This window comes from Ambystoma mexicanum, chromosome 3q (assembly GCF_040938575.1).
Source record: "Ambystoma mexicanum isolate Mex_15411 chromosome 3q, UKY_AmexF1_1, whole genome shotgun sequence".
Lineage (NCBI taxonomy): Eukaryota > Metazoa > Chordata > Amphibia > Caudata > Ambystomatidae > Ambystoma > Ambystoma mexicanum.
This window is the reverse complement of record NC_090926.1, coordinates 1,268,698,534-1,268,722,433: the sequence shown is the minus strand read 5'-3', so window position 1 is coordinate 1,268,722,433 and position 23,900 is coordinate 1,268,698,534. Positions and strand designations below refer to the sequence as shown.

The window sequence follows — 23,900 nt, the reverse complement described above, 5'->3', positions numbered from 1 at the left end:
GACGCCTTCATCGGGCCCCCAGGCCCTGGTGCAGGGACCTACTCCGGCTCCACAGCCAAATGCACAACCTCCGCAGCCTCTGGCTGCGGTCCCTGTACCCCAGCCTCTGGTGCCATCTACCCCTCCTCCTCCACAAGATCCTCCAGATACGCAGAATACGGATGAGAAGGACGATCCGGACACACCATCCTCAGCCATGGCCTCCCATGAACGTTTTGCTGGCCTTGCAGAGTACCTGGGCCTCCCCAACCGAGGTTGAACAGCCGGTAGAGGGGGTTCTGGCTGAAGCCCTCACTGGACGCCCCTCTGCCAGCACAGGAATTCCACTGCAAACCGATGTAGCCTCCCTGGCCAAGAAGGGTTGGCTCAAGCCGCACTCAGTCTAGTCAGTCAACCGATGCCTGGATGCCAAGTACAGACAGATGGAGGGGACCTCAGCCTCCTCCTCTGCAGCGCTGCTAGGCAAGGAGGAGAAGATCTTGGAGGCGAACGGCAAGAAGATCTACTTTAACGCCTCCTTGCACCTGCGTCAGGCCAGCGCAGATGCCATGCTGGCGGCTGCCAACCAACAGTTATGGCGGGAAATTGCGGACTTCCTCCCGGAGAATGCCAATCTCGCTTTAAGGCGGGGCTAGCGGAAGTCAAGATCGTGGCGCATGACCTCATGGAATCCACAGTGGCTCATCTCGATACCTCAGGCCGTGCCATCTGCATTGCCACGGACATGAGGAGAATAGCCTGGCTCCGGGCAACGAAGTTCAACCCGGATGTCCAAGAGCACATCCTAGATCTATCGTTCGAGGGGGGACCTCTTCCACACCTCTACTGATGAAGAGCTGGACAAAAAGAAGAACAGCTCGCAAACGGTTTTATCCATTCTTACAAAGACCACAGCCAAATCGTACACCCAATCTCAGCAGCATTCGGAGAAGGGTCTTACATATGGAGGGTTCCGTGGCTTCCAGGAACGCAGATCCAGGCAGCCGGACTACTCATCGTCTCAGAACCAGCACAAACAACAAAAAGGGTGGGCTGCAAGGGCTTTTTCCAGTCCCCCTCCTCAGCCTAAGTCTCAGAGGGAAAGAAGGCATGACACGCCCCTTCGGGTCTACGTGTCTCCGGTGGGTGGCAGGCTTGCTCTCCATGCACATTTTTGGCGCCAGAATTTCGCTGACCCCTGGATCCTCGCCGTAGTATCCACGGGGTACCATCTTCCTATCCCAGCCTCTCCTCCCTCCTACCCTCCACTGCCACAGGTTGAGACAGCAACTGTTCTGGCAGAGATCCGGTCGCTCGTAGAGAGCCAGGCAGTGGAGGAAGTTCCAGCCTCCCAGCGAGGCTTCGGCTTCTACTCCAGGATTTTCACCATTCAGAAGAAGAACCAGGCAGGCCTGAGAGTTGTGCTGAACCTTTCCACCCTCAACCTCTCCTTACCCCTGCAAAAATTCATAATGGTTCCACCAGCTTTTGTAGCTGAGACATTGGACAAGGGAGACTGGATGTGCTCCCTGGACCTGAAGGACGCGTACCTACACGTCCCAATTTGGCAGCCCCATCGTTCTTTCCTACGGTTCAGGATCATGGGCTACATTTTCCAATACAAAGTCTTTCCGCTTGGCCTCAACTCGGTCCCCAGGGTCTTTACCAGACTCAGGAACGCTGCAGCTGCCGTCCTCAGAGCGCAGGGCATACACATCTACCCATACCTCGACAACTGGCTCGTCAGAGCTACAGCTCCGGAAGCGGTTCACCACTCTTCTGCATGACCTGTGCTTCTCGCTCAACCTCAAGAAGTCACAGCTGCTCCATACGCAGACTGACATTCCTGGGACTCATTTGGGACATGTGCTCAGAGAAGGTTTTCCCGTCGGAAGACTAGATCTTGGCCATCAAGGGGGCCACCGCCCACTTCTTCAGCAGAGAGGTGACCTCGGCATGGTGGTACCAACATCTCCTGGGTCTACTAGCGGTGGTTCTGTTAGCCGTCCCGCACACAAGACTAAAGATGAGAAGAATTAAGCTGCACTTTGCAGCCTCATGGAATTAGGAGCGGGGCTCGCAATCCGAGACAATCAACGTTCCTCCATCTCTCCACCCGGGCCTAACTTGGTGGTCCATGGACTGCAACCTACGGATGGGCAAGCCCTTTTGGCCACCATCTCCGCAGGCCACCATCACCACAGACTCCTCGCTCGAGGGCTGGGGAGCCACCCTGGACGATCTCTTGCTCCATGGCACCTGGACTCGACAGGAGCAGGAATACCACATCAATTGGTTGGAGCTGAACGCCATCTGGCTAGCGCTCAGAGCATTCCTACCACTTCTCAAGGGCAAGGTTGTCCTCATTCAGACAGACAACTTGAATAGCATGTAGTACGCCAACAAGCAGGGAGGCACCAGATTCTGTGCAGACTGGCGATCAGCATGTGGGAATGGGCCTTGGAAAACGAAATTTACCTCTCGTCAGTCCACTTCCCGGGGGTATCCAACCTGGACAGGCTCATCAGGCTAGGAGTGGACAATTACGAGTGGCAGCTAAACAATCCTCATTATTCAGGAGATCTTCAACAAGTGTGGTCACCCCCAAGTGGATCTCTTTGCCACCTGGCACAACAAGAAGTTTTTTTCAGGGCGACGCATTTCACCTCCAGTGGACCGGCATGAAAGCCTACGCCTTTCCGCCTACCCTCCTGATCCACAGGGTAATTTGCAAGATCAAGGAGTCTCACCGACTCCTCATCATAGCTCCAAGGTGGCCGGTAGGCCATGGTTTTCGGAACTGCTCAGCCTCTCGGAGGTGCACCTCCGACGGGCCCAGCACATCTTCTGGCACAGCAGGGGGGCAGAATCATCCACCCCACTCCAGGTAAATTAGCCCTCACAGCAGGTAACGCTTCGGCACCTTAGCCTATCACAGGCCAATCTGGAGATCATACAGGTGCCAGGAGCAAGGCCACCAGGGGCCAGTACAAAAGCAAATGGACCAGATTCTGCCACTGGGCAGACTCCAAGAGAATCAACTCCTTGGCCTACAGTTTGGATGACGTGCTCTCCTTTTCGGCACACCTCGCTCATTCAGGCATACAGGTGGACACCTGCCGCACATACCTTGCACCCATTGGGGCGTGCAGGATCTCGGAGGAAGGCATCTTTTCCTTCTCCAACCCTATAGTCAAGAAACATCTAACTGGTCTCGCTAGGCTCTACCCGACAGTCAGGAGACTGCACCCTGTGTGGGAACTTAACATAGTCTTGGGCGCCCTGGCACACAAACCATTTGAGCCAATGGCGTCCGTGGACATTAGGCTGGTCACCATCAAGATGGCCTTCATAGTTGTTTTTACCTCGGCTCGCAGAGTCAGCGAGATCCAGGCGATTGTCGCCTCTGAACCATATACCACCTTTCACAAGGACAAGGTAGTCATGCGGACGCACCCGGCATTTCTGCCCAAGATTCCATCTGCATTTCACTTGAATTAAGAAATAGTCCTTCCTACGTTCTTTCCTGGTCCCAAGGATGAATCACAGAGAGTCCTGAACTGCCTGGATGTCAGGCATGCCCTAAAATTGTACTTGTGCAGGACCAAGGGCTTCCGCAAGTCGGACGCTCTGGTTGTCACATTCGGAGGCTCAAGGCCAGGCTATCAGGCCTCTCAGGCCTCCACATCCCGCGGGATGGTCTCTGCCATCAAGGAAGCATATGGGCCAGCACAAGCCGCTCCCGGCCAACATGCATGCCCACGCAGTCAGGGCCAAGGCAACGGCCATCGCATTCCAGCACCTTGTCCCTTGGCAAGTCATAAGTAGGGCGGCCACTTGGGCCTCTCCCTCGGCTATCTGCAAGCATTACTGTTTGGATGCCGGCTCCAGATCTGATGTGGCTTTCGGACAGGCGGTTCTCAGGAACCTATTTGCTTAAGGAGGGTCTCCTCTCCACCCTGGGGCTACAATTAGTTGTAATCGCCCATACAGTATGGAGGAAAGGGGACGACATGTAAGAGTAATTATAAGTTACTCACCGTAGTGACTAACATACTCTTAATCCATAGTCCCCTTTTCTCCATACGTCCCACCAACCACCCCCTTAATAATACTGGTGTCATTAGACAATGTTATATCTATTGTCGATGCGTCAATGGGGACTGAGGTGTGGCACCGGAGGGTGGAGTCAGGGCAGGGCATTCTCCCTGGGCTGTGCCCCCGTGCACCTCTAAATTCAAAGGGGAAGAAGGTTTTTTCTGGTGAAAAAGGTTCTGTCTCCCATCCCTTGGAAGGGACGCCCATACAGTATGGAGGAAAGGGGACTATGGACTAAGAGTATGTTAGTCACTATGGTGAGTAATTTATAATTCCTTGAATCTGAATTCAAAAATACTTGAGATCAAGGTAGAATGTTTTTATTTCCAATATGCTGAGCTGTATGGTCTTTTCTGAAATGGACCATACATCTTGGACTTTATCCTGTACCTATTCTTTGCATTGAGGGATCTGACACTATTATTGGCTCTGGATGTGATTGCCGAAATGGAAGGCGTTTGATGACATTCAGCAATGTGGACCATCCTTGCAATGAACCCGTCACTTTCAGAGAAATGTAGCCCTGCCTTCTCGGTTTTCCAAGTTCTCGGACCATAAATCTTCCTGACACTCTTATGTGTCATATGCAGTCGTGCCTGGGTCATCTTAAGAGTGCAGGTTTCCATCATATTCAGAACTTAATGAACTGTATTCACTGTCTGAATACAATCTGTTAGGCAGTTTTGCGTTTTCTAGAGCAGCAACCAAAATCTCTCTCTAAAGGAAACACTTTTGCTTTTTCTGCATTTAGCAAGGCTGCAGGAATAATAACTTTTCTGTAGGCACTTGGAGCAGATTTCTCCCACTTAATGGAAATATCGTGTCATTGAAGAAGACAGTATACATAAAGATGCTCTTCTTTGCTTCATAAGGCCCTGATTTTACCAGCCAGTCTTCCAGTTAGGGATGGACTGATGCACTTTGTTTTCTGGGTCGTGCCACAACACCTGCTATGCATACGGAAACCCCCTGCAGAGCTGCCATTAGTCAAAATGAAGCACCTTAAACTTGTATCGCTGCAGGCCTATATGCTATCTTCAGAAGCACCTGTTATTTGAATGCACCAGAATAAGGAAATGCGCTTCTTGGAGATTAAGCTTGCAAAGCAGATCTTGAACAGTTGGATTTATCTCCTGAAGAGCTTGTAATTGAGCTTGTTTACTTCTTGATTCTTAATCATGAAGTACTTTAAATGATTTCCACACTTTGATGTTCAAAAGAGGCCCCTTTTCTACTACTTTGTGGAGTAGGTTTTTCAGCTGCTGTTGTAATAGCTAAAGAGGAACTGATTGTTACTTTGTTAACAATGGTAGAACGCGAGTGGGAATCTCCTGAAATTATATTGCATTGCCTTGCATCACAATAACCAACATCGAATCACCTGTCAATATTTTTCTTCATGAATCTATAAACAATGAAATTCCCATGCCCCCTCTCCTACTTCACACCATGATAGTAAAAGGTGGAAGAGGAGTTGTACGTTCATAGTTTTGGCTGAATGATGGGACTACCCCTATACCTGAAGAACTTGAGTTAAATCTGCCTCGCTTTGCTGCAGAGAAACTCTGCTTTGCAGAAGTTGGTTTCATTGCGATGGTTGAATCAGTTGGTATGACTGTTATTTTCAGAAAAAAAATGTTTCTTTAACAGTGGTTTTTACTTTAACCCCACTGATATTAGGGTATAGACCACCAGTCATTCTCTGGAACTCCTCATCTGCTTTCACTCCAATACCATATTTCCTAAAAAGGAGAAATTAGGAATTTGTTGCTGCGTCTTCATTTTTCAAAAAGAACATCTAAGCTGGTAACAATGTCTTATTGAAAGACATTGGGCCTCATTACGACTCAGGCGGTAAGGGTTTTACGACGGCGTAAACAGCGCCGACCCTTACCGCCTGAGTACGAGGTCCCTTAGCGCCATGGCGGATTTAACACCTGCTTTCAGCAGGTGTTAAAATCCATGGCGCTAAGGGACCATGGAGTTAATTACGCCACCGTAATTTACGGTGGCGTAATTAACGCCTTCCCCACTCCCATTATGCCCTATGGGCCAAAAATGGGAATGGGAAAGGGTAAATGGAGATTGGGGACTTACCGCCCCGCCAAGGTCGGAATGGGGCGGTAAGTCCGCCAACCACCATGGCGTAAACATAGTTTACGCCATGGTGGTAAAGTCACGGCCCAGGCGGTAACTTACCGCCTGGGTCGTAATGAGGCCCAATATCTCTAGGTGTCACGTTCACTAAACCCTCAGTTCTGAATATAATGATTGGAACCCAACTATCTTCGGATAAACGTTTACGTGCTTTATTTTTGGACATCTTGAACTTTGTTCTGCAGCAATCAATTATATCTATCCCTAACCAGGAGCCGTGAAGATGTCAAGCTGAAAGAGCAGTAGTTCTCTTAGCTGCAGAATCCAATAATGAATTGTCATGTAGAACAAAAAAAGATCTACCGCTGAAGTCTTATTCCTCCGCTCCTTACCTCAAAGTGCTGGTTTCTATAGTTTAGTTTAGTTTGTTTATTTATAGAGCGCGGCCAAACCCTCAGGTAGCTGGGTCCTTAATCTTGGGGACAACATAGTTACATAGTGTTGCACGACAAAAAGGGCACATACATTCAATGGTACAAAGAGGGGTACAGAAGGTGACATGATGCAAGGACAATAGACAGTGAAGGACCGTCCAGGTGGTCCAGTTCAAAATATGGGTTAAGTCATACGGTACTAATTATCAGAGTGTAGAGACATGGTTGGTACGTAGGTTAGTAGCATAGTGTTATACAGAGAGCCAGGATTTCACCATGGCTCTGAATGGCCAGAAGGAAGCTTCCGATCTGATTGCTAGAGGGAGTGTATTCCATCATTGTGCCGCGAGAACAGGGAAACTGGAACCTCCTGCTGTTTTTAGATTGAATTTGGGAATCTTTAGTTGGTGCAAATAGGGTGTTCTAGTAGGTCCGATGGTGCTGTGTCTAGAGAATTTGTCAGATAGATAGCGTGGGGCAGTCAGTGACAGGCATTTGTGTGTAATGACAAGGGTTCTTAACTTAATTCTGTCTCGGATGGGGAGCCAGTGGACTTCTTTGCTGGCCGTGGAGATGTGAGCCTTATGTGGGAGGTTAAGAGCGGATCTTAAGGAATTGTTTTGTAGAATCTGGAGTCTGTTCAGATTTTTTGTCGTGGTGCCCACGAAGAGTGTGTTACAGTAGTCTAATTTAGACAATATCAGTGCTATGGATAAGGTAAGGCAGCTGGAGGAGGATAAAAATGGTCTGCAGGCATTGATAAGTTTATTGGTGTAGGTGGTAGATCAGATGTTGGCATTTATTTGTTTTTTCAGCGATAGGGTGGAGTTGAGATACACACCTAGTGTTTTGACCTCTTTGGAGACTTTTATAATGTTGCCATCAATAGTGAATGATTGGTATCTGGAGTCCAATTTATTGAGGAGGGCCTGGGAGCCTACGATAAGCAATTCTGTCTTATCGTCATTAAGGCAAAGGCTGTGTGTGGCCATCCAGGCTTGAATTTCTAGGTAGATTTCGTTGAGCAACATCTTCTTCATAGCAACCAGTGAGTGTGATGAGAACCTGGGTGTCATCTGCGTAATTAGTGTAGCTGACGGCCAGCTCGTCAAGACAGTCGAAGAGAAGCTTAGTGAAGATGTTGTAAAGTGTGGGAGAGATGCAGGAACCTTGGGGAACTCCACATTGGATTGGGATAGGGTCAGCAGCCGCAAAGGGGGCGAAGACCCTAGTCGAACTGTCAGACGAAAATGACTGAATCCAATTGGTGGCATTTTGGGAGAATGCGGCAGCCGAAGAGAGGTGTTGTATGAGGATCTGGTGGTCAACCAGATCGAAGGCAGCTGAGAGATCCAACAGGAGCAAAATGGCCAGATTGCCCTTGTCTTTGGCTTCGTCCATTTGGATTTTTAGATCCAGGAGGGCGGTTTCAGTCCCATGTCTGGGTCTCAAGCCGGATCGTCGCAGACCTAGGAGGTTATTGTCTTCCAAATGTTGTTGTATTTGGAGGTAGGCTACTCTGTCTTGTATTTTGTGGAGAAAAGGGACCGTTGTGATGGGTCTATAATTCGTGGGGATGTTAGGGTCTAGATTGGATTTTTTGAGAAGGGGGAGGACCCACGCTTCTTGTTGGGGACCACTGAGTTCTTGAAGGAAGAATTGACCAGTGAAGTGATGAGAGGAGCTAGATCGTTGGCTCCATCCTTGATGACAGAAGCGGGGCACAAGTCACCTTTACAATTGGATTGTTTGAGGCTAGGGATTATCTTGACTACTTCCTCCTCAGTGACTAGGGAGAAGTGGAAAGGGGGGCAGTTGGGAATGGTGAGGTCTTATTTACTATTAAGGTTGTTTTTTTTGGCTTCAATCTTAGCTTGTAAGAGGGCAATTTTGTTTGAGAGGGCTAGTTGGATATTGTTGCACCAGGCCTTGTCCTTAGCGCAGTCCTCTGTGGGTGGCAATGGTGATTCAAGTTCTCTTAGTATAGAGAATAATTATTTCATGCCAGATTTGGCGTTGTTTATTCTCATGTTATAAATCTCTTTTTTGGCGTTTAAGATAGCAGATTTGTAGGTGGGGGCAGCTGATGAGAATTTGTCTTTAGTAGAGAGAGATGGGGCTTTTCTCCAGCTAGTTTCCGCAGCTCTTTTGATATTGCAGATAGCCTTTAGTTCTGCTGAAAACCATTTGTTGGTATGGGCAATGGGTCTGGCTTTTCATTGTTTGAGTGGAGCTATCTGGTTGAGGGCTAGTTCCAACGTGTTGTTGTAAAGATCTAGCAGGGTGGAAGGGTTGTCATTCTGAGTGGGAAAGTTGGCTTTAGTGATGGGCATAAGGAGTGGTCTAAGGTTTTCTACAGTGAAGTTGCGATTGTTTCTGGAAATTATTTGTGGTGACCTGGATGGCGGTGCTGTTTTGGGTACAGTTCTAGGTAGTGAGAAGGTGATACGGTGATGGTCGGTCCAAGCACAAGGTGTGATGTCTGTCAGTGAGAGGTTACAGTTGGCGTCTGCTAGCCAATCTAAGGATCTTCCTTTTATATGTGTTGGTTTGTTGATGTGTTGCGTAAGGCCTAAGTGAGTAATGGTGTCATTGAGAGAGGTGGCATGATTGTCGTTGGGGTCATTGAGTCCCAGGTTGAAATCACCCATGATGATCATTTGTGATTTAAGTTTGGTGTCAGTGGTGAGTAGGTGAGTAGGAGAGAAAGGTTGTACACAAATTGTTCGTATTACAACTGTTCGAATGACAATTGACCTTTTCACAATTGACCGAATTGTGAAGGTCAATTGTAACATATATGCGGGGGGAAACCCCAGCAAGCCCCCACCCAACCCAAACCCGCCCAAAACCCCTTTTTTATATATATATATGTGGTAAATTGTGCAAAGGTCAATTGTGACCCTTTAAATTCGGTCAATTGTTCATTCGAACAATTGTAAACAAACAATTTGGGTAATACCGGAGAGAAATATCCTCTTCAAAGGTGGACAGGGCACCAGGAGGTCTGTATATAATGTGTAAGAGAATGGTTTGGGTGTTAGATAATGGAAGTTTGATGGATAGGAGTTCGGCTGATGGTAGGGTTGTGTTAGTTGCTTCTCTGATGTTTAAGTTGGATTTAGCAATAATGGTCACTCCCCCTCCTATTCCAGTTTTTCTGTCAGCACGGATGATGTTACAGTTATCAGGGATGGCTAAGGCTAAAGTAGGACCAGCTGCTAGATGGAGCCACGTTTCCGTGATCGCGATGAAGTCAAGGTAGTTTGCGGTGATAAGGTCTGCAACATCGGTGACGTGGGCTACCAAGGAGCGGGCATTGATGAGAGCACCCGTAATGGGAATGGAAGTGGGAGTAACCTTTGTGGGTGGCGGAGTGTAGGGTGTTGTGCAGTTTTGGCTAACTGTGGAATCAGTATACGGTGTCTGCTGCATATGGTTCTTGGTCTGGTTGGTGATCATTCTAACGGATTTGTGGCTCAGGCTAGTGCGGTAGCTGTGTCTGGCGTTTCTGAACTTGATGGGTGGCACTACATTCAGGTTGAGGGTAGTAGGTAGAATGAGGCAAGAGCTTAGTTGTGTGTTTCTTAGAAGTGTAGGGCAAGGTATGAGAGGTGTGGGCGGGCAAGCAAATCTGTTAATCCATTCCACTGGTGATATTGGTTCTGGGTAGAGTGGAATAGCCGTGTTGGTGCAGTTCTGTGGTAAAATATTGTGGAGTAAGGGTGATAGTGGTGATAGTAGCAATCCTACTTTATCGGCCCATCAGCTACTGTATATCACCTGGGTGAGCTTGTGCAGGCTGCACAATGATGTTTGCTAATCATATTGCTTCCTGGCATGGCAGGGCCATGTGACTCCATGGCTTCTTCTGTGGACTGGGCAAAAGTTTTTCTCTGGCACTGAGGCTGAAGTGAAATCAGCAGCATTCTTGACAATGGGGGAAACTCATTATGCTCTCTGTCTCAGAACACTTCATCAAATCCACCAATGACAACAAGATAGTAATCAGTGTGAGTGTTTCTTCAGTGTAAATATTAAGTTAAAAGCTCTCACATCGAATGGTGCTACAATGTCCAACCAATATGCAAGGGCACCGCCAGAGAACGGCATTCCTAGCACTCTCAGGTGGGACCAAACTGAATTATGAATGTGAAAGAAAACCAGATTTTGAGGGTATAGTATCCCCTGATCTTTATTTGTAGCCTCTTCTGCAAGAGGAACCCTATCTGAATCCTGTGCCAAAAAAGTCAATTTGCAATAGAAAACACCTTGCCTCTATTCCTGATGATCTTGTACAACATAGTCTGCAGTGCCTGAAGCCACCTACCTCTTGGCCACCAGAAAGTCATAGTAAAATCGTAAGGCATGATTACAAGTTTGGCTGTAGTATTAAAACAGGTATTTTAGAACCAGATGTTTTAGCACTCTGCCAATTTGCAAGCATCATTCTACCAGCTTTTGTGTGTAGGTAATTACCACCACACAAAAGCATTTACTGCATGCTGGAATTACCATGTTATTATTATTTCCCATGGAGTCTTATGGTACTCTAAAATGGGGAATAATTTAAAGGTCTGCTTGACTCAGAATCATGGCGACCATTTAAATTACGGTGTTCCTACTGTGTGTGGTAACAGTATTAGCAGAGGAAACCCTGCTAAACTTGTGATCATGCTCTTAGAGTTAGTACCCTCCTTTCCCATCTTAGCAATGCTGTTGACATAGGTTTTAAATAAGGGAGCCACCAGAACTTCCAGAAAAACACAACACTGTCAAAAAAATATTCAAAGTAAATAAAGGAACTATCCACCAAGAAATCCCATGTTAGGGAAAAGATCATATTTCTCACGCTGTCTCTGGCCAAACAAGAGCATATGAGCATCTTGCTTTTTCAGATCTTCTCAGGATTAGAGGTAAGTAGAGCTGATTTGTAGCGCCTTCTGCAGTGCATGATGGAGAACTGGCTTGGTGTCAGCCTAAAAGTGAAATGTACCTGTTTTCAGTGGAATTTTCTTCTAGTATGCTTTATTTTTTCATTAACGCAAGAGATAGGAGACAGAGGTTCTTTATGGTTTTCTTTATTGTCCTGAAAAATGTAATTCTGTTGAAATGTGTTTCAGGAAGCTGGGCCCGTAGGGATAACCTTGCTATTATAAATTGTGATCTTTGAAGGAGACAAAATACTGCCCATAACCTACTGACTTTAGCCCTGCACACTCCTCCCACCATGCTTTTCCCAGCAAATGATATAGACACTCCAGTATTGTGCTGTTGCACATTCCTAAAAGCACTGTGTATTGCAGGTTATTTTGAGGCAGAGCAGATGAATCATTTCAGATGTCTTTGTTATTTGTAATTCAGGTGTGGGTGAGCCTCATGTGAGGCTGTAGAAGTGACATGTTTGTGCAATGTGCTCTACTTATTAGTGAGTCCCACCTTAAACTGAAAGGGAGGTTGTGCTCACTAAGATGTTGCTATGTCACATGTGTGATCGTGGTTTGCCGGAACGCGCCATGTCACAGGTTTGCGATGACTGTTTGTGGTTGGAGCCACTGCTGATATTGGCCACAAGACATAGGGTGTATACCATGGGATCAGTGGGGAAGAAAGCTGAGCCACGCTATCTTGAGGGTACAGGTGTGAGCTGCTGTGGTTATTTGAATCAGCTACAAATGCAGATGTTAGATGTACCAAATTGTCAAATTTAAGAAGGTATTGCAGTGAGACTTTTTTTTACCTGTCTCAAGGTTTCTTAATAGTTGTTGTGATGGGAATCGACACTTCAGTGTCTGTGTTTAGTCTGTATATTCATTTTAGGTTGCAGGCTCCCCTGAAATGAGATTTGGTGCTGGTTGAAGGTGCCTTTTGAGCTGATCATATTCAGATTGAAGTTGTTTTGTTGGGTTGCCATTTTCCAGACGTAATTGTACGTAGCACGTAGTGACTGTGGGTGTTTTATTGGTTACCTTGGCAGTATTGTTTTCCTATAAACCTTGAAGAAATGAAGTGCCAGGGGAAGGCAGCCACGCTGAATCTTCTTCTTTCAGCAGCACTATCTTTCCTATGACTCCAAACACAACCCTAATGACTGTTGGTTGGCCCGTTTGGGTTACGAGCCCAACTTGGTTAAGACATGCTAGTGCGATGCATACAACCACATCCTCTGCAAGAGTGGAGTCTCATCTTAATATTAAGCATTTCTGTCATTCTTTTACTGTTATTTTATGTTCATTTATGCTGACTTGCTTTGAATGTATGATTCTAAACCATTCTAAAAATCTTTGGAATACAATGTACTTATCTTTGTGCGTATATATGCTATCACTGTAAAGGAACTGAGAGATGGTTTAGATAATGCATGCAGACCTTGAGGAGGCATGCGGACCACAGTGTCTCTGGTCTGTCTAATCTGAGGTCATGGAGCTATAACTCTGGGAAGGATGGAAGTTAGCTGCTCTTTCTGACATTATCAATTCTGCAACCTCCCAACATCCACTTCCCAGAAGCAGTCATAGGGGTAGAATTGTCACATGAAAGAGCTTTGATAAGTGCATATAGGCAGGGCCACAAACAAAAGTTATTCACTCAGATGATTTGGGACAAAGGGTGTTCAAAGTATTAGAAGTCTGAATATTGTCTTACTAGGTAGACTGGGTGCAACATGCACCCATACGCACCGGTGGTACAAGAAAACCCCCACTATTCAGGGACACCAGATTAGGCGATCTCTATGTATGTCGTTGAGTGTCACGATTCCTGCACACTACATCACATTTTGCAAGGGAGCCCTCTACTTTTTGTGGTGCACCAGTGTTAAGGGATTAGATCATAGAGTGTACATATTTAGGAAGAACATATAAAGGAAATAGAATCAATAGCCTGCATTCTGTTCAAGTTTGCTATTCTACTGAGAGGCCCCATCTGAATTCATGCTCACACTCAACCACAAAACTTGGTGGGCCAAACTCACTTCTTAGTCTGTCTTATTGACCCAACTAAGAGGATTAATCTCACGGTTTCCTCCAACTTTACCCCCCATTGGGAGAGCACACCTTATTTTACGTCTGAAAGATTTCTCCTAATTGTGAGTCCTCACTTCAGCTCATGTTCCAACCCTGCCACCTAGGTTAGATATCATTGCCCTTACTGACCCAAGTGCATAATGCAATTTGTAGTGATTTAACAGAATCTAATCACTCCATAATCATACCCAAAATGTAAACAGAATATCTAAACATATACATGTACTCATGCAATCCATATCCATCCCCGAATTCTACCTAGGGGATCCAGTGACATACCTGGAATGTTTCCAAGGAAACCGTAACCATTATAAAAATGTAGACAAGGTATCACTGGTGGTACTTGGAAGATACTGTACCCAAGGATACCGAACTGCACCCTACATTCAGGAAGTGTTCTCTAGCCATACTGAAATCGCCCACATTTATACCATCAGTGTACCGATGAACTCCATAAACATACCCAAAGTATCAAGAACTCCATTCAAATCATACACTAAGGATCCTAATTCACAGCTGTATAAAGTGGGTGAAGAACACTATCTAACTTACCCAAAGAATTTATAACACTTCTCTGTCCATATCCTGGGGACTGAGGACCTTACTTAAACTGTACTGAAAGTATCAGGTACCCTACCAAACGCATACCTAAGGGGTCCAGGATGCTACGTGAAACTGGCAAACCACCCCCACTGAAAGAACCCTGGACATGAAGTCTCAGCATTTATCTGTTGCCCCTATGTTAGTAAGCATTCTGTGAAAATGTGCTAGCCTCAGCCCTCAACCTACGGTTTCCTGCATAGCCACCAGCACTGTGCATTAGTATGCTATATACAGCACCTACACATCTCCTCTGCAATAGGCCTTGACATAGAGTTCACTGAGCTAATCTGTGCCATGGGCCTTAGAGGGAGCTACAGACGTATGCCTGGCCATGTTGGCCACGTAGGTATTAAGAGCAGCTCTCTTCCAGGCCTACTCAGAATCATCTTCATCTCACACCTCTCCCACAAACATCCTGCTCCCCCATTCCCATTACAGGCCCTTTTGTGAATTCCTCATTATCAATGCCTACCCTGGATCGTGCTGTGCAACACTGCCCTTCAGATTACTCTTCACCTCCTTCCTGCTTTCCAGAATTACCCTGCTTTGCTGTGTGCTTTCCTCACGCCATAGCTCACCTTTATTCCAGCCTGTACACCTGTATCCATAACCATCTCTCCTGAATCTCCTGTCTGCTTTCCTGGACCAGTGGCCTTCTCTCCTGGATTTTCTCTATACTCCCTTTGATCTATTGCCTGCTTTGTTGGATACCTGCACGTTCTACAGAATCCATGGCATGCGACAGTGGATTCCCTGCCAACGTCCCTGGGCCTTTAGATTCCTCTCCTGGATTTTCTATCTCTTCCCCTAGATTCATGTCTTCTCCCCTGCTTCCTATATTCATGGCCCTCAGCCCAGGATTCCCTGCCTATTCCACGGGATCATTTCCCTCCATCTCTGCATGACGACCTTGTATCTCCCACTTTCAATGGATTGCATTCTCCCGCAGATTTCTCATCAGAAAGATATGCTTTCCAGTGTCCGCCGCTCAGAAACATTTGTGTCAGGGGCGTAGTATGACTCGAAATCGACCGCTGACTCCGCTTGACGAGATTGTGTCACTCGTAGCTCCAGATGTGACTTCAGACGCATATATACTATGTCACTACGTCCCCGTATCTCTGTTTCCTTTTTCCATGGGCTCAGCATGCTGCTGTTCGAAAAGTTTCTCGTGAGAGAACAGTTAAATTCTACAATTATTCAATATGTTGATCGACTTTCTTCAATATGTCAGCCCCTAAGGCTTAACGATTCAAGAGTGGCCAGGACTGCAACTCTAAGTTGTCGATCACTGGCCCACATGGCATCCGCGTGTGGTGTCTAAAAAAGATCACGATATCTAAGAGTGCGGCTCGTCTCAGCAAATTAATCCAAAATCCCTGAGGGAACGATCGGCTAAATTAGCATTTGGCAGGCTTTCATCGTAGTCCCCAGCTCGTTAAACCATCAGGTCATCGTAACAAGAGACCAAAGGTGACTCATCCAAAAAGGAGGACAGGTGACATAAGAAAGCAAAAAAAACGTTCGCACACCTGAAGCCATTCATCCCCCTCGTCCTTCCATAAGAAAAAACAATGCCATTGATGCAGGCACCACTCTGATTCATCGCAGGATCACAGTAAAGTCTGCCTTGCGTGTCGAAGGAAGAGTGGGAGGGATTCAAAGAGCAAATGCAAGCTAATATAGCACCAGTTGTGCCCAGAGGTTCCGACGCCAAAATAGCTGAGTCTAGTCCTATGCCTTCATGTTTGACCATGATGACTGGAAAACCGGACCTAGTGCCAGAGGGCCCCAAGGTACCAGAGCCAATAGGCCGGTGGAAAACTTACCGTTGATGTTTGCACCAACAGTCGAACGTTTCTTTGTCCCCGAATCCCGATGAATGTTTTTTGACACAATGTGGTCGATTTACAGTGGCAAAGTGGACCAAGTGCCTTTTGGCTTTGAGCCTATGGGCAGGATGACTGGCAGAGATGATTTTGTTCCCCGACCAATCAGAATTTCTTGATCTAGCCCCAGGGCTACATGACGCAAGTGGGTTGAACATGTCTCCTGAGCTGGATCTGCAACATGCTGCCCCTTATGGTCACCTAATGCACAGTACAGAAGGACTGTGGAGAGGGTGGTAGAGGTCTTGGGTCTAGGCACACCAGCAAAACCCCTATTAGCCTATGATCTAACAGACATCTTAGATAAGGAACCGTAGACAGAAAGGGCATTGCCTTTTAATGCGGCCATTTTGACTCCATTATAACATTATGGCTGAGGCCCTGTTCCACGTCAGCTGTGGATACAGAGCTTACAAGCCGGCTTGGGGGGTATTACCTTTTTTGTATTCCCACCCCATGCCAGAATGCCACAATAGTAAGTTCTAGGTCAGCCACATCCACCTCTAACGTGCTTACAGACAGGGAATCTAAGAAGACAGATGCCCTGGCCAAAAAATAGCACTGAAGGCAGTCAATGCATCATGCACATTTTCGCTAAGTACTCTCAAAGGCAGTGGACACTCATGGCGGAAGCTGCAGAGCACCTCCCGGTTGGTGAAATGAGGGATGGTTTCATGCAGATCATTGACAAAGGCAGAGAGGTGGCATACCAAGCTCTGTAGTCGGGCCTGGACACTGCAGATTGTGTAGGGCGTTCAATGGTGACATCCACTGTGTTAAGGAGGTCAGCCTACCTTCACAGTTCAGGATTCTCACCAAAGTCCAAGCAAAATCTCTGGACATAGCTTTCGACGGTGAGTACAGGTTCGGTCAAAGGCCAATGAATCCTTGGAGAAATTTAAGGGCACTAAATTGTCTGCCAAGTCGCTGAGCTCAACTGTGCAGCAACCTGAAAAGCAATCTTTCGACTTCTCCTCTAGAGGTAGAGGCTACAGATAGTACATTCCGTTTGGAAAGAGGGCTTAGCTCCCACAAGCCAGGCTAGGGCAGAGCCGTTTCTCACATCCCGGCTGGGGCATAGGGCCTCTAGGGGTCAGCAGACTGTGGCAGGGGTGGCAGTGCCCACTAAGCCACTTTGAGTTCTCTCTATGTTTCCCCAGTTGGAGGGAGAATTTCGAGCACTTGGTCAGGTGGAAGGAGATAACCTCCGACGCCTAGGCCTTGCAGCTCATCAAAGGGGGGAACTGGGCCAGCAGGGAGAACATGATGAAGGGGGAACCTGATTGGCCTCCGTGACCCCAATCTCAGGTGGTCAGGGATGCGTCATTGATGAGTTGGGGCGCTCAATACAGGGTGAGCGGAAGTGAGCGGCTTCTGGCACCAATGTCAACCAGCTGGAGTTGTGGGCGATCAGGCTGGACCTGATGGCCTTTGCTCCCTCCCTCAATGGGAAGCACGTCCTCATTTTAACAGACAATACAGTACCATGCACTACCTCAACAGCAGAAGGATGTTTGGTTTCTGCCCCTATGCAGGGAGGCGGTACAACAATGGTTCTGATTGCTGGAGAATCAGATCTTCACTTTAGCTATCCATCTATTAGGAACAGGCTGATGGATGATCTGAGCAGGCAGAGCACGGTCTCACACGAGTTGGAGCAGTGCCAGGAAGCTCTCGAGGAGATCTTCGATCAGTGGATCTTTGATCAGATCTGTTTTCTACGAGGTCCAACGCGAAGTGCCAACAGTTTTGCTTGAGGGAATTTCCAGCGAAGGGTGCACTGGGGGACACATTCCTGTCGAGTGGTTGTTTGACCTCCACCATGCGTCCCCTCCGATACCTGTCATCCCATGGGTTCTGAGGAGGCTGATGAGATTTCGAGCTACTATGATCTTGATCGCCCCGGATTGTGCGAGGAGAACATGGTACTCAGAGCTCCAGGACTTGACCATCCGCCCACCTATCCAGTTGCCTCCCCGGTAAGCCTTCTATCCCAGTAAGAAGGTTGGGTGCTCCACCCAAACCCAGGCTCCCTCAACCTACATGCATGGTTATTAATCGGATGAGATATGATGCCTGGGGCCTCTCAGAAGAGGTGCTTGAGGTGCTACTGGCTGCACGCAGATCTTCTACAAGATCTTTGTACGTGTGCAGATAGATAAGATTTGAGGCGTGGTGTAGGGAATGCAGGTTAGATCCTATTGCTTGTCCCACCACTACAGTGATGGAGTTCCTTCTGTCGCTGGCATCTTCAGGCCTTCGGACATGCACAGTGAAGGGTTATTTGGCAGCTTTGTCTGTGTTCAAGAGGTCTCTGGTTCAAGGATCCTTCTTCACTATCGCATCACAGAGTGTTATCAGAGAGCAGGTAAAGATCTGCCACCATGCATTAGGGCACATTCCACTAGGAGTGGGGCAGAATCATCTGCATTACAGAGGGGTGTGCCAGTAAAGAAAATAAGTCTTTCCGCACATTCACCAATCATTACTGCTTGGTTGTGGCATATGGGTTGGATGCTGGATTCGGCAGAGCGCTGTTGCAGAGCTTCTGATACGGAATCTGCAGGAGAATGCAATCCATTGAAGGAGAAATGACTTACCAGTAATGCTCTTGCTATGGATTCTTATCCTGCAAATTCATCATCACCCTCCCATCTAGCCCACTATGAAAGTGGTCTGCTGTCTATATATGGTTGTCCTCTTTTAACGGGACATAGTTATGATGATTAGGTGTTAGGAAGAGTTTGATAACTTGCTGTATTAATACTGTCAGTCTGACTTCCAATGGGGTTCTGTTCCTCACAAGAAAAAAAATGAATCTTTTTTGCTGTTTTCAAGCCGAATCCTATGGATCCTTCCTCCGCGGCTGCTGAGCATGGAGAATAAACGGTGGGGAACTGAGGTACGGGGTGTAGTGACATAGTATATATGCGGTCTATGTCACGTCCGGAGCCAACGAGTGGCACGATCGAGTCACAAGGAGTTGACTGCCGAAAATTGAGTCGTACTACGCCCCCTGTCAAAAAAGGTTTCTGGGCAGCTGGCGCTGGAAAGGATATCTTCTGATGAGGATTTGGTATTAGCATAATTGACCTAAAAGCATTTCACCTAAGACATTTGATCAAATTTAGTTTACCTTTTTTTCGTTCAAAAGAAATTAAATATATATATGGGGTGGGTGAGGGTATAGATTAGGTTGAGGGGAAGTCGGAGAGTTGCGGGGGGTTCCCCCCACATTTTAGACCAAAAAAAGGTCAAATAAATTCGATCAAATATGATTAGGTCAAATGTTTTAGGTCAAATAGACCCAAACCGAGGATTCTGCAGGAGAAGAATCCATAGAAAGAACATTGCTGGTAAGTAATTTCTCCTCCTTTCCGGTTTCCACCACCTGCTCCCTTTTTCCCCTGTAAGCTCCACTTAGGGCAGTCACTATAACACTGAAACATGCACCTGCCCCACTAGATCACCCTACTGCTGTGTTTGGGTCCCCGCCTTCTCTCATGAGCCCCCACAAAGTCTCTGCTTTCATCCTCTGTCAGTTATCTTGCTTCCACTGATAGGTCCTATTGAATCCCACACTTATTTATCAGGTTGCCCAGACTGCTTTCCAAATCTTTCCCTGCTCTCGGATTCTCCTGCCTGCTCCAGTGAAGATTCATGCACATCCAGCCCTGTCCTATACCTGATCACGAAGAACCCATTTCTGCCCCCTTGGACACATGCTTGCTGCAATGTTACTGCTGCATACTCACCTTCTCCTTACTTTTGCTTGCCAAACTCCTCCATCTGCTTCAATCTGATTCTCCACTTTGACCTCTGATTCCCCTGCCTGCTCCAATGCATGCACAGTTTGCACCCCTGCAATGCTTTATCTGTAGCCAACTTGCCTTTTAAGAGATCTGCCCACTTGTATCCCCCATGTTTCCTACTCCCTTCTTCACTGCACGCCCATGGGGTTTCCACTTGCTTCCCTAGATCCCTCATATGTTCCTCCGCTTCGTGTCCCCTAGGGCCCCCAGAATCCTTCTCTAGATCACTTGCCTCTTACCATAGATCCTATAGATCCTCCACCTGCTCTCCTCATATGCTCCCATAGAATCCTGTCCTGCTTCCTTACATCTCCTATCTGCTCCTCTCCTTCTCCTCCCTCTCTCTCTACTCTATAATCTCCTTCTGCTTCTCTACATCCCCTACCAGCTCCCTTTCAATCTCCCTGCATGCTCCTTTACTCCCTGCTTGTTCCACCTGCTCACCTCTTTTCTTCGCCTGCTCCCCTATCTTAATGTATTTTGTTCACCTGCTCGCTTAATGCCCTGCTTTTCCATTAACTGACTAGCCTGCTGCTCTAGATTCTCTGCCTGCTCTCCTTGATCTCCTGGAAGCCCCTCTACTCCCTCTGAATGCTCACTTAAACCACCCACCTGCACATCTGATCCCCCTATCTGTGCCCTAGTTCTGTTGTCTCTACTTTAGGACCCTACCTGCTCTCATAGATCTGTCATTACTAAGAGTACAAAGAGGCTGCTTCTCACTCACTTGGTATCAGCTCTATTTCTAATTGTCTCTAAACGCATCATGCATCCGAGACCCTGCTAAATTTTCCCTCCTCGTTCTTTATTTTCTTTATTTTTTTCAAAGCGTGTCAGTGATTTTGGAATTTTTTGCTATTTAAACCCCAAAACTTACAAAAATCCATTTCTCATTTCTCTTCCCGCTTTCCTTTGTTTTTTTCTTCCTTTTATTTTTTGTTGTTGTGGCCGTTGCCTTTTTTTCCATTAAAATCTATAATTTGCTTTTATTTTTTGTTTCTTTTTGCATCTCCTGGGTTGCCTTTGTTTCTTCTGTCTGTCTTCCTTCCGTCTCTTCCTGCTTGATTTTTTTCTTGTATATTTTTTTTTTGATTTCCTTTGTTTCAATTTTCGTGTAGGGCAGTAGTTCCGTGAGTGGGAGCCCGGTCCTATCAACATCAGGCACCAGCACTCCGAGGCGTGGCGGACGCAGACAGCTGCCCCAGATCCCGGCCACGCCCCGGCCACGTGTCTCCTACTCGCCTGTTGTCCGCAAGGCCATGAACACCATCTCGCATCAAAAGCAATCAGTGCGCCCCTGCCGAATGTCCACCCCTGTGCCACGGAGATATCCGCCCTTGCCTGCTGAGCACCCGACCGGGGAGCGTCTAAGTGGTGGCCGGTCGCCTTGTCCAGAGAGGCGCTCTGTGCCGCGAAATGATTCCCCTCGGACAACACGCCATGCTAGCAGCCGGTGGTCAGCCCCAAGCTCACGCACCTCTGACTCGTACCCGGGATCCCGGCACAGCGGCTACTACCGGAGCTCGGACTACGATGAGCCAAGTGAAGATGCCTTTACCTATGAGACGGCCAGTGCCCCTAGCTCAGGGCGGTCGCCCAGGACTTCCCGGGCAGGCGCCCCCACCTGTGGGTCACCTTCCCGGCACGGGCGGCGGGTGCCGAATGGCTTCTATCCCCCTTCCACCCATGGACATGCCAAGCCGAGAGGCTCAGACTCCCGCAAAGGAATGCATGAACCCTGTAGTGAGACAGATGAGGATGACTGGTGCTAACCTGCAAGCTGTTTTACAAAAAAATAAAAAAATAAAAAAATGACGTTACAAACACAATTAAACAACTATTTGCCAAGCAAATGAGGCGAGGGAAGGGTTGTGGGAGGGTTCAAATGTTCAAATGAATTCCAAACAAAAAACAGTTCTGAAGGTTTTTGACTTTTATGTTTTTTTATTCATTTTTTTCTTTTTTGAGGGGGAGGGAATGGGGATTTTTGGGGTACGGTCTGAAGCATGTTCATTATTCACAAGGACAAGCTGGGCACGTCTTGAGCACTCAGGAGCTACAAATGATGTTCCCTACACCCACCATGCCCCTTAAAACACAGATTTCCTCCTGTGGGGACAGGGGCGGGGGGGTGAAGGCATCAGCAAAGGGACAAAACATCTGTGACCAATTAGTTACAACATAATGGAAATCTTTTGGGAAAATCTTAAATGAATGCATACAAATCATAGAAATAGGAATTGGGGTTTACTTATATTGATGAGTTTTATCATCTGTGTTCACCTGACCCAGCGGTTACCATGAAGATTGTAACCGGCAATTTCTGTGGCGAAATGCCATAAAATACAACAAACACATATACACACACACACACACACACACACAACAACAACAAAACGGGAGTGCTCGCTGGTACCAAACCCTACTATTACTGCCTGCCGAGAAAAAAAAGAAACTTGCAAAAAAAATTAAACAATACAAAATGTTAAAAAAACAAAAAAATAAGAATGGAGAAAAGAAGTGTGCTTCTTCCAACGATCCGTCCTGCTTGAGAAATTGTTTCGCTTCTATTTCCTTTTCCCTACTTTGTTTGAAACTGTGGGATTGGGACTGTGAAATAACTGCATGAAAATTTAAAAAAAATAAAAAAATAATTTTAAAAAAGGACTTTTTGATTGAAATGTTTTAAATCATGTTAAAGGTATTACAATCTTTTCTCCCATAAGAAAAATCCTCAAATGGGCTTATTTTATTTGCCATTAATTTCCCTTCCTCCTCAATAAAGAACGAATCTGTTGTTGGGAATGGTGTAAATGTTGAATTTTGTTCACGTATTTAAACAAAAGTGAAGGAAATGCAGTGTTGAAGGTGGTTATGTCCTTTGTTTGCTGAACCTCGTCATGCTTTCAGCCTGGTTATGCTCTTTGTACCTATAAATGGGGCAACCACTCAGTGTTTTAACCTGCACCTTACTCTCTATAGGAGGACAGCTCCCTGCCCCCCATTTATTTGTCCTTTACTCTTTTAGGTGAGGCGAATGATCTATCTTTCACAATCCATTATTTCAGGTCTAGTACATATCTCTCTTCTCTCTGGGCCTCATTACAACCCAGGCGTTAAGGGGTTAACGGCGCCGTAAAAGGTGTCGGCGCCGTTAAACCCTTAACGCCTGATTACGAGGTCCCTTTGCGGGTTGCACTTTAACACCTGCTTCTAGCAGGCGTTAAAAAAACAACCCGCAAAGGGACCTAGGAGTCAATTACGGCACCGTAATTTATGGTGCCGTAATTACAGCCTTCCTCAGTCCCATTGAGCCCTATGGGGGCAAAAATGGGAATGGGGAAGGGCCCGTGGTGAATGGGAAATTACCGCCCCACCAACCTTGGAATGGGGCGGTAATTCCGCCATTCACCATGGCGGAGTTGGTAATTTACCGGCGTCAACCATGGCGCTAATAGCGCCATGGTTAACGCCAGGGTCGTAATGAGGCCCTCTGTGTGTATGTAACTACCACCATTTGGCAAGGGGTGGTCTCTTGAGCATTCATACACTGCTGTTTCCTCAGGGATAGCCTGATGACTCTACTGTACCCAGTGGGCAGTGTAACTTCCCCACCCATTCATTTATAACTCTTTGTTTCCATTGCAGCTATTAATCTTTTCCAATAATTATTTTATCTGGAAGTGACCATTCTTCCTCAGTCCTTCGCATACTGTATCCTTCAGGTGGCCATGCCAACCCACATCCTTCACAATCATTATCCTTCACTGTTGGAGTCCATAACTTCTGCAACCCTTCACACTCGTGCTCTATCCTATGTTCAACCAATCTTCTCTGACCTCTTTCATTTTTTCTCCACATACATCTAGCCTCGCCTTCCCGAATCATTTGCAATAATTTTCTACCTCAACACCAACATTTCTCCTTCTATGCCTTCCTATTCATGCTTTACCTAATGGGCAA

The 23,900-nt window shown here is 46.8% G+C and overlaps 1 protein-coding gene across 16 annotated transcripts in view; it reads left to right on the top strand.

Moving 5' to 3' along the window:
- CACNA1A (calcium voltage-gated channel subunit alpha1 A) overlaps nucleotides 1–22,735 on the top strand; it is a 2,932,691-nt gene extending 2,909,956 nt beyond the window's left edge. For 14 of the 16 annotated variants that reach the window (XM_069604327.1, XM_069604317.1, XM_069604315.1 and 11 more), the window contains one exon: nucleotides 21,056–22,735. In XM_069604327.1, coding sequence (XP_069460428.1) covers nucleotides 21,056–21,709 — 654 coding nt within the window. In that variant the 3' untranslated portion in view covers nucleotides 21,710–22,735. The remainder of the gene's footprint in view (nucleotides 1–21,055) is intronic. The other 2 variants (XM_069604318.1, XM_069604320.1) reach the window with 2 other exon arrangements.
- Nucleotides 22,736–23,900: the final 1,165 nt, after the last annotated feature.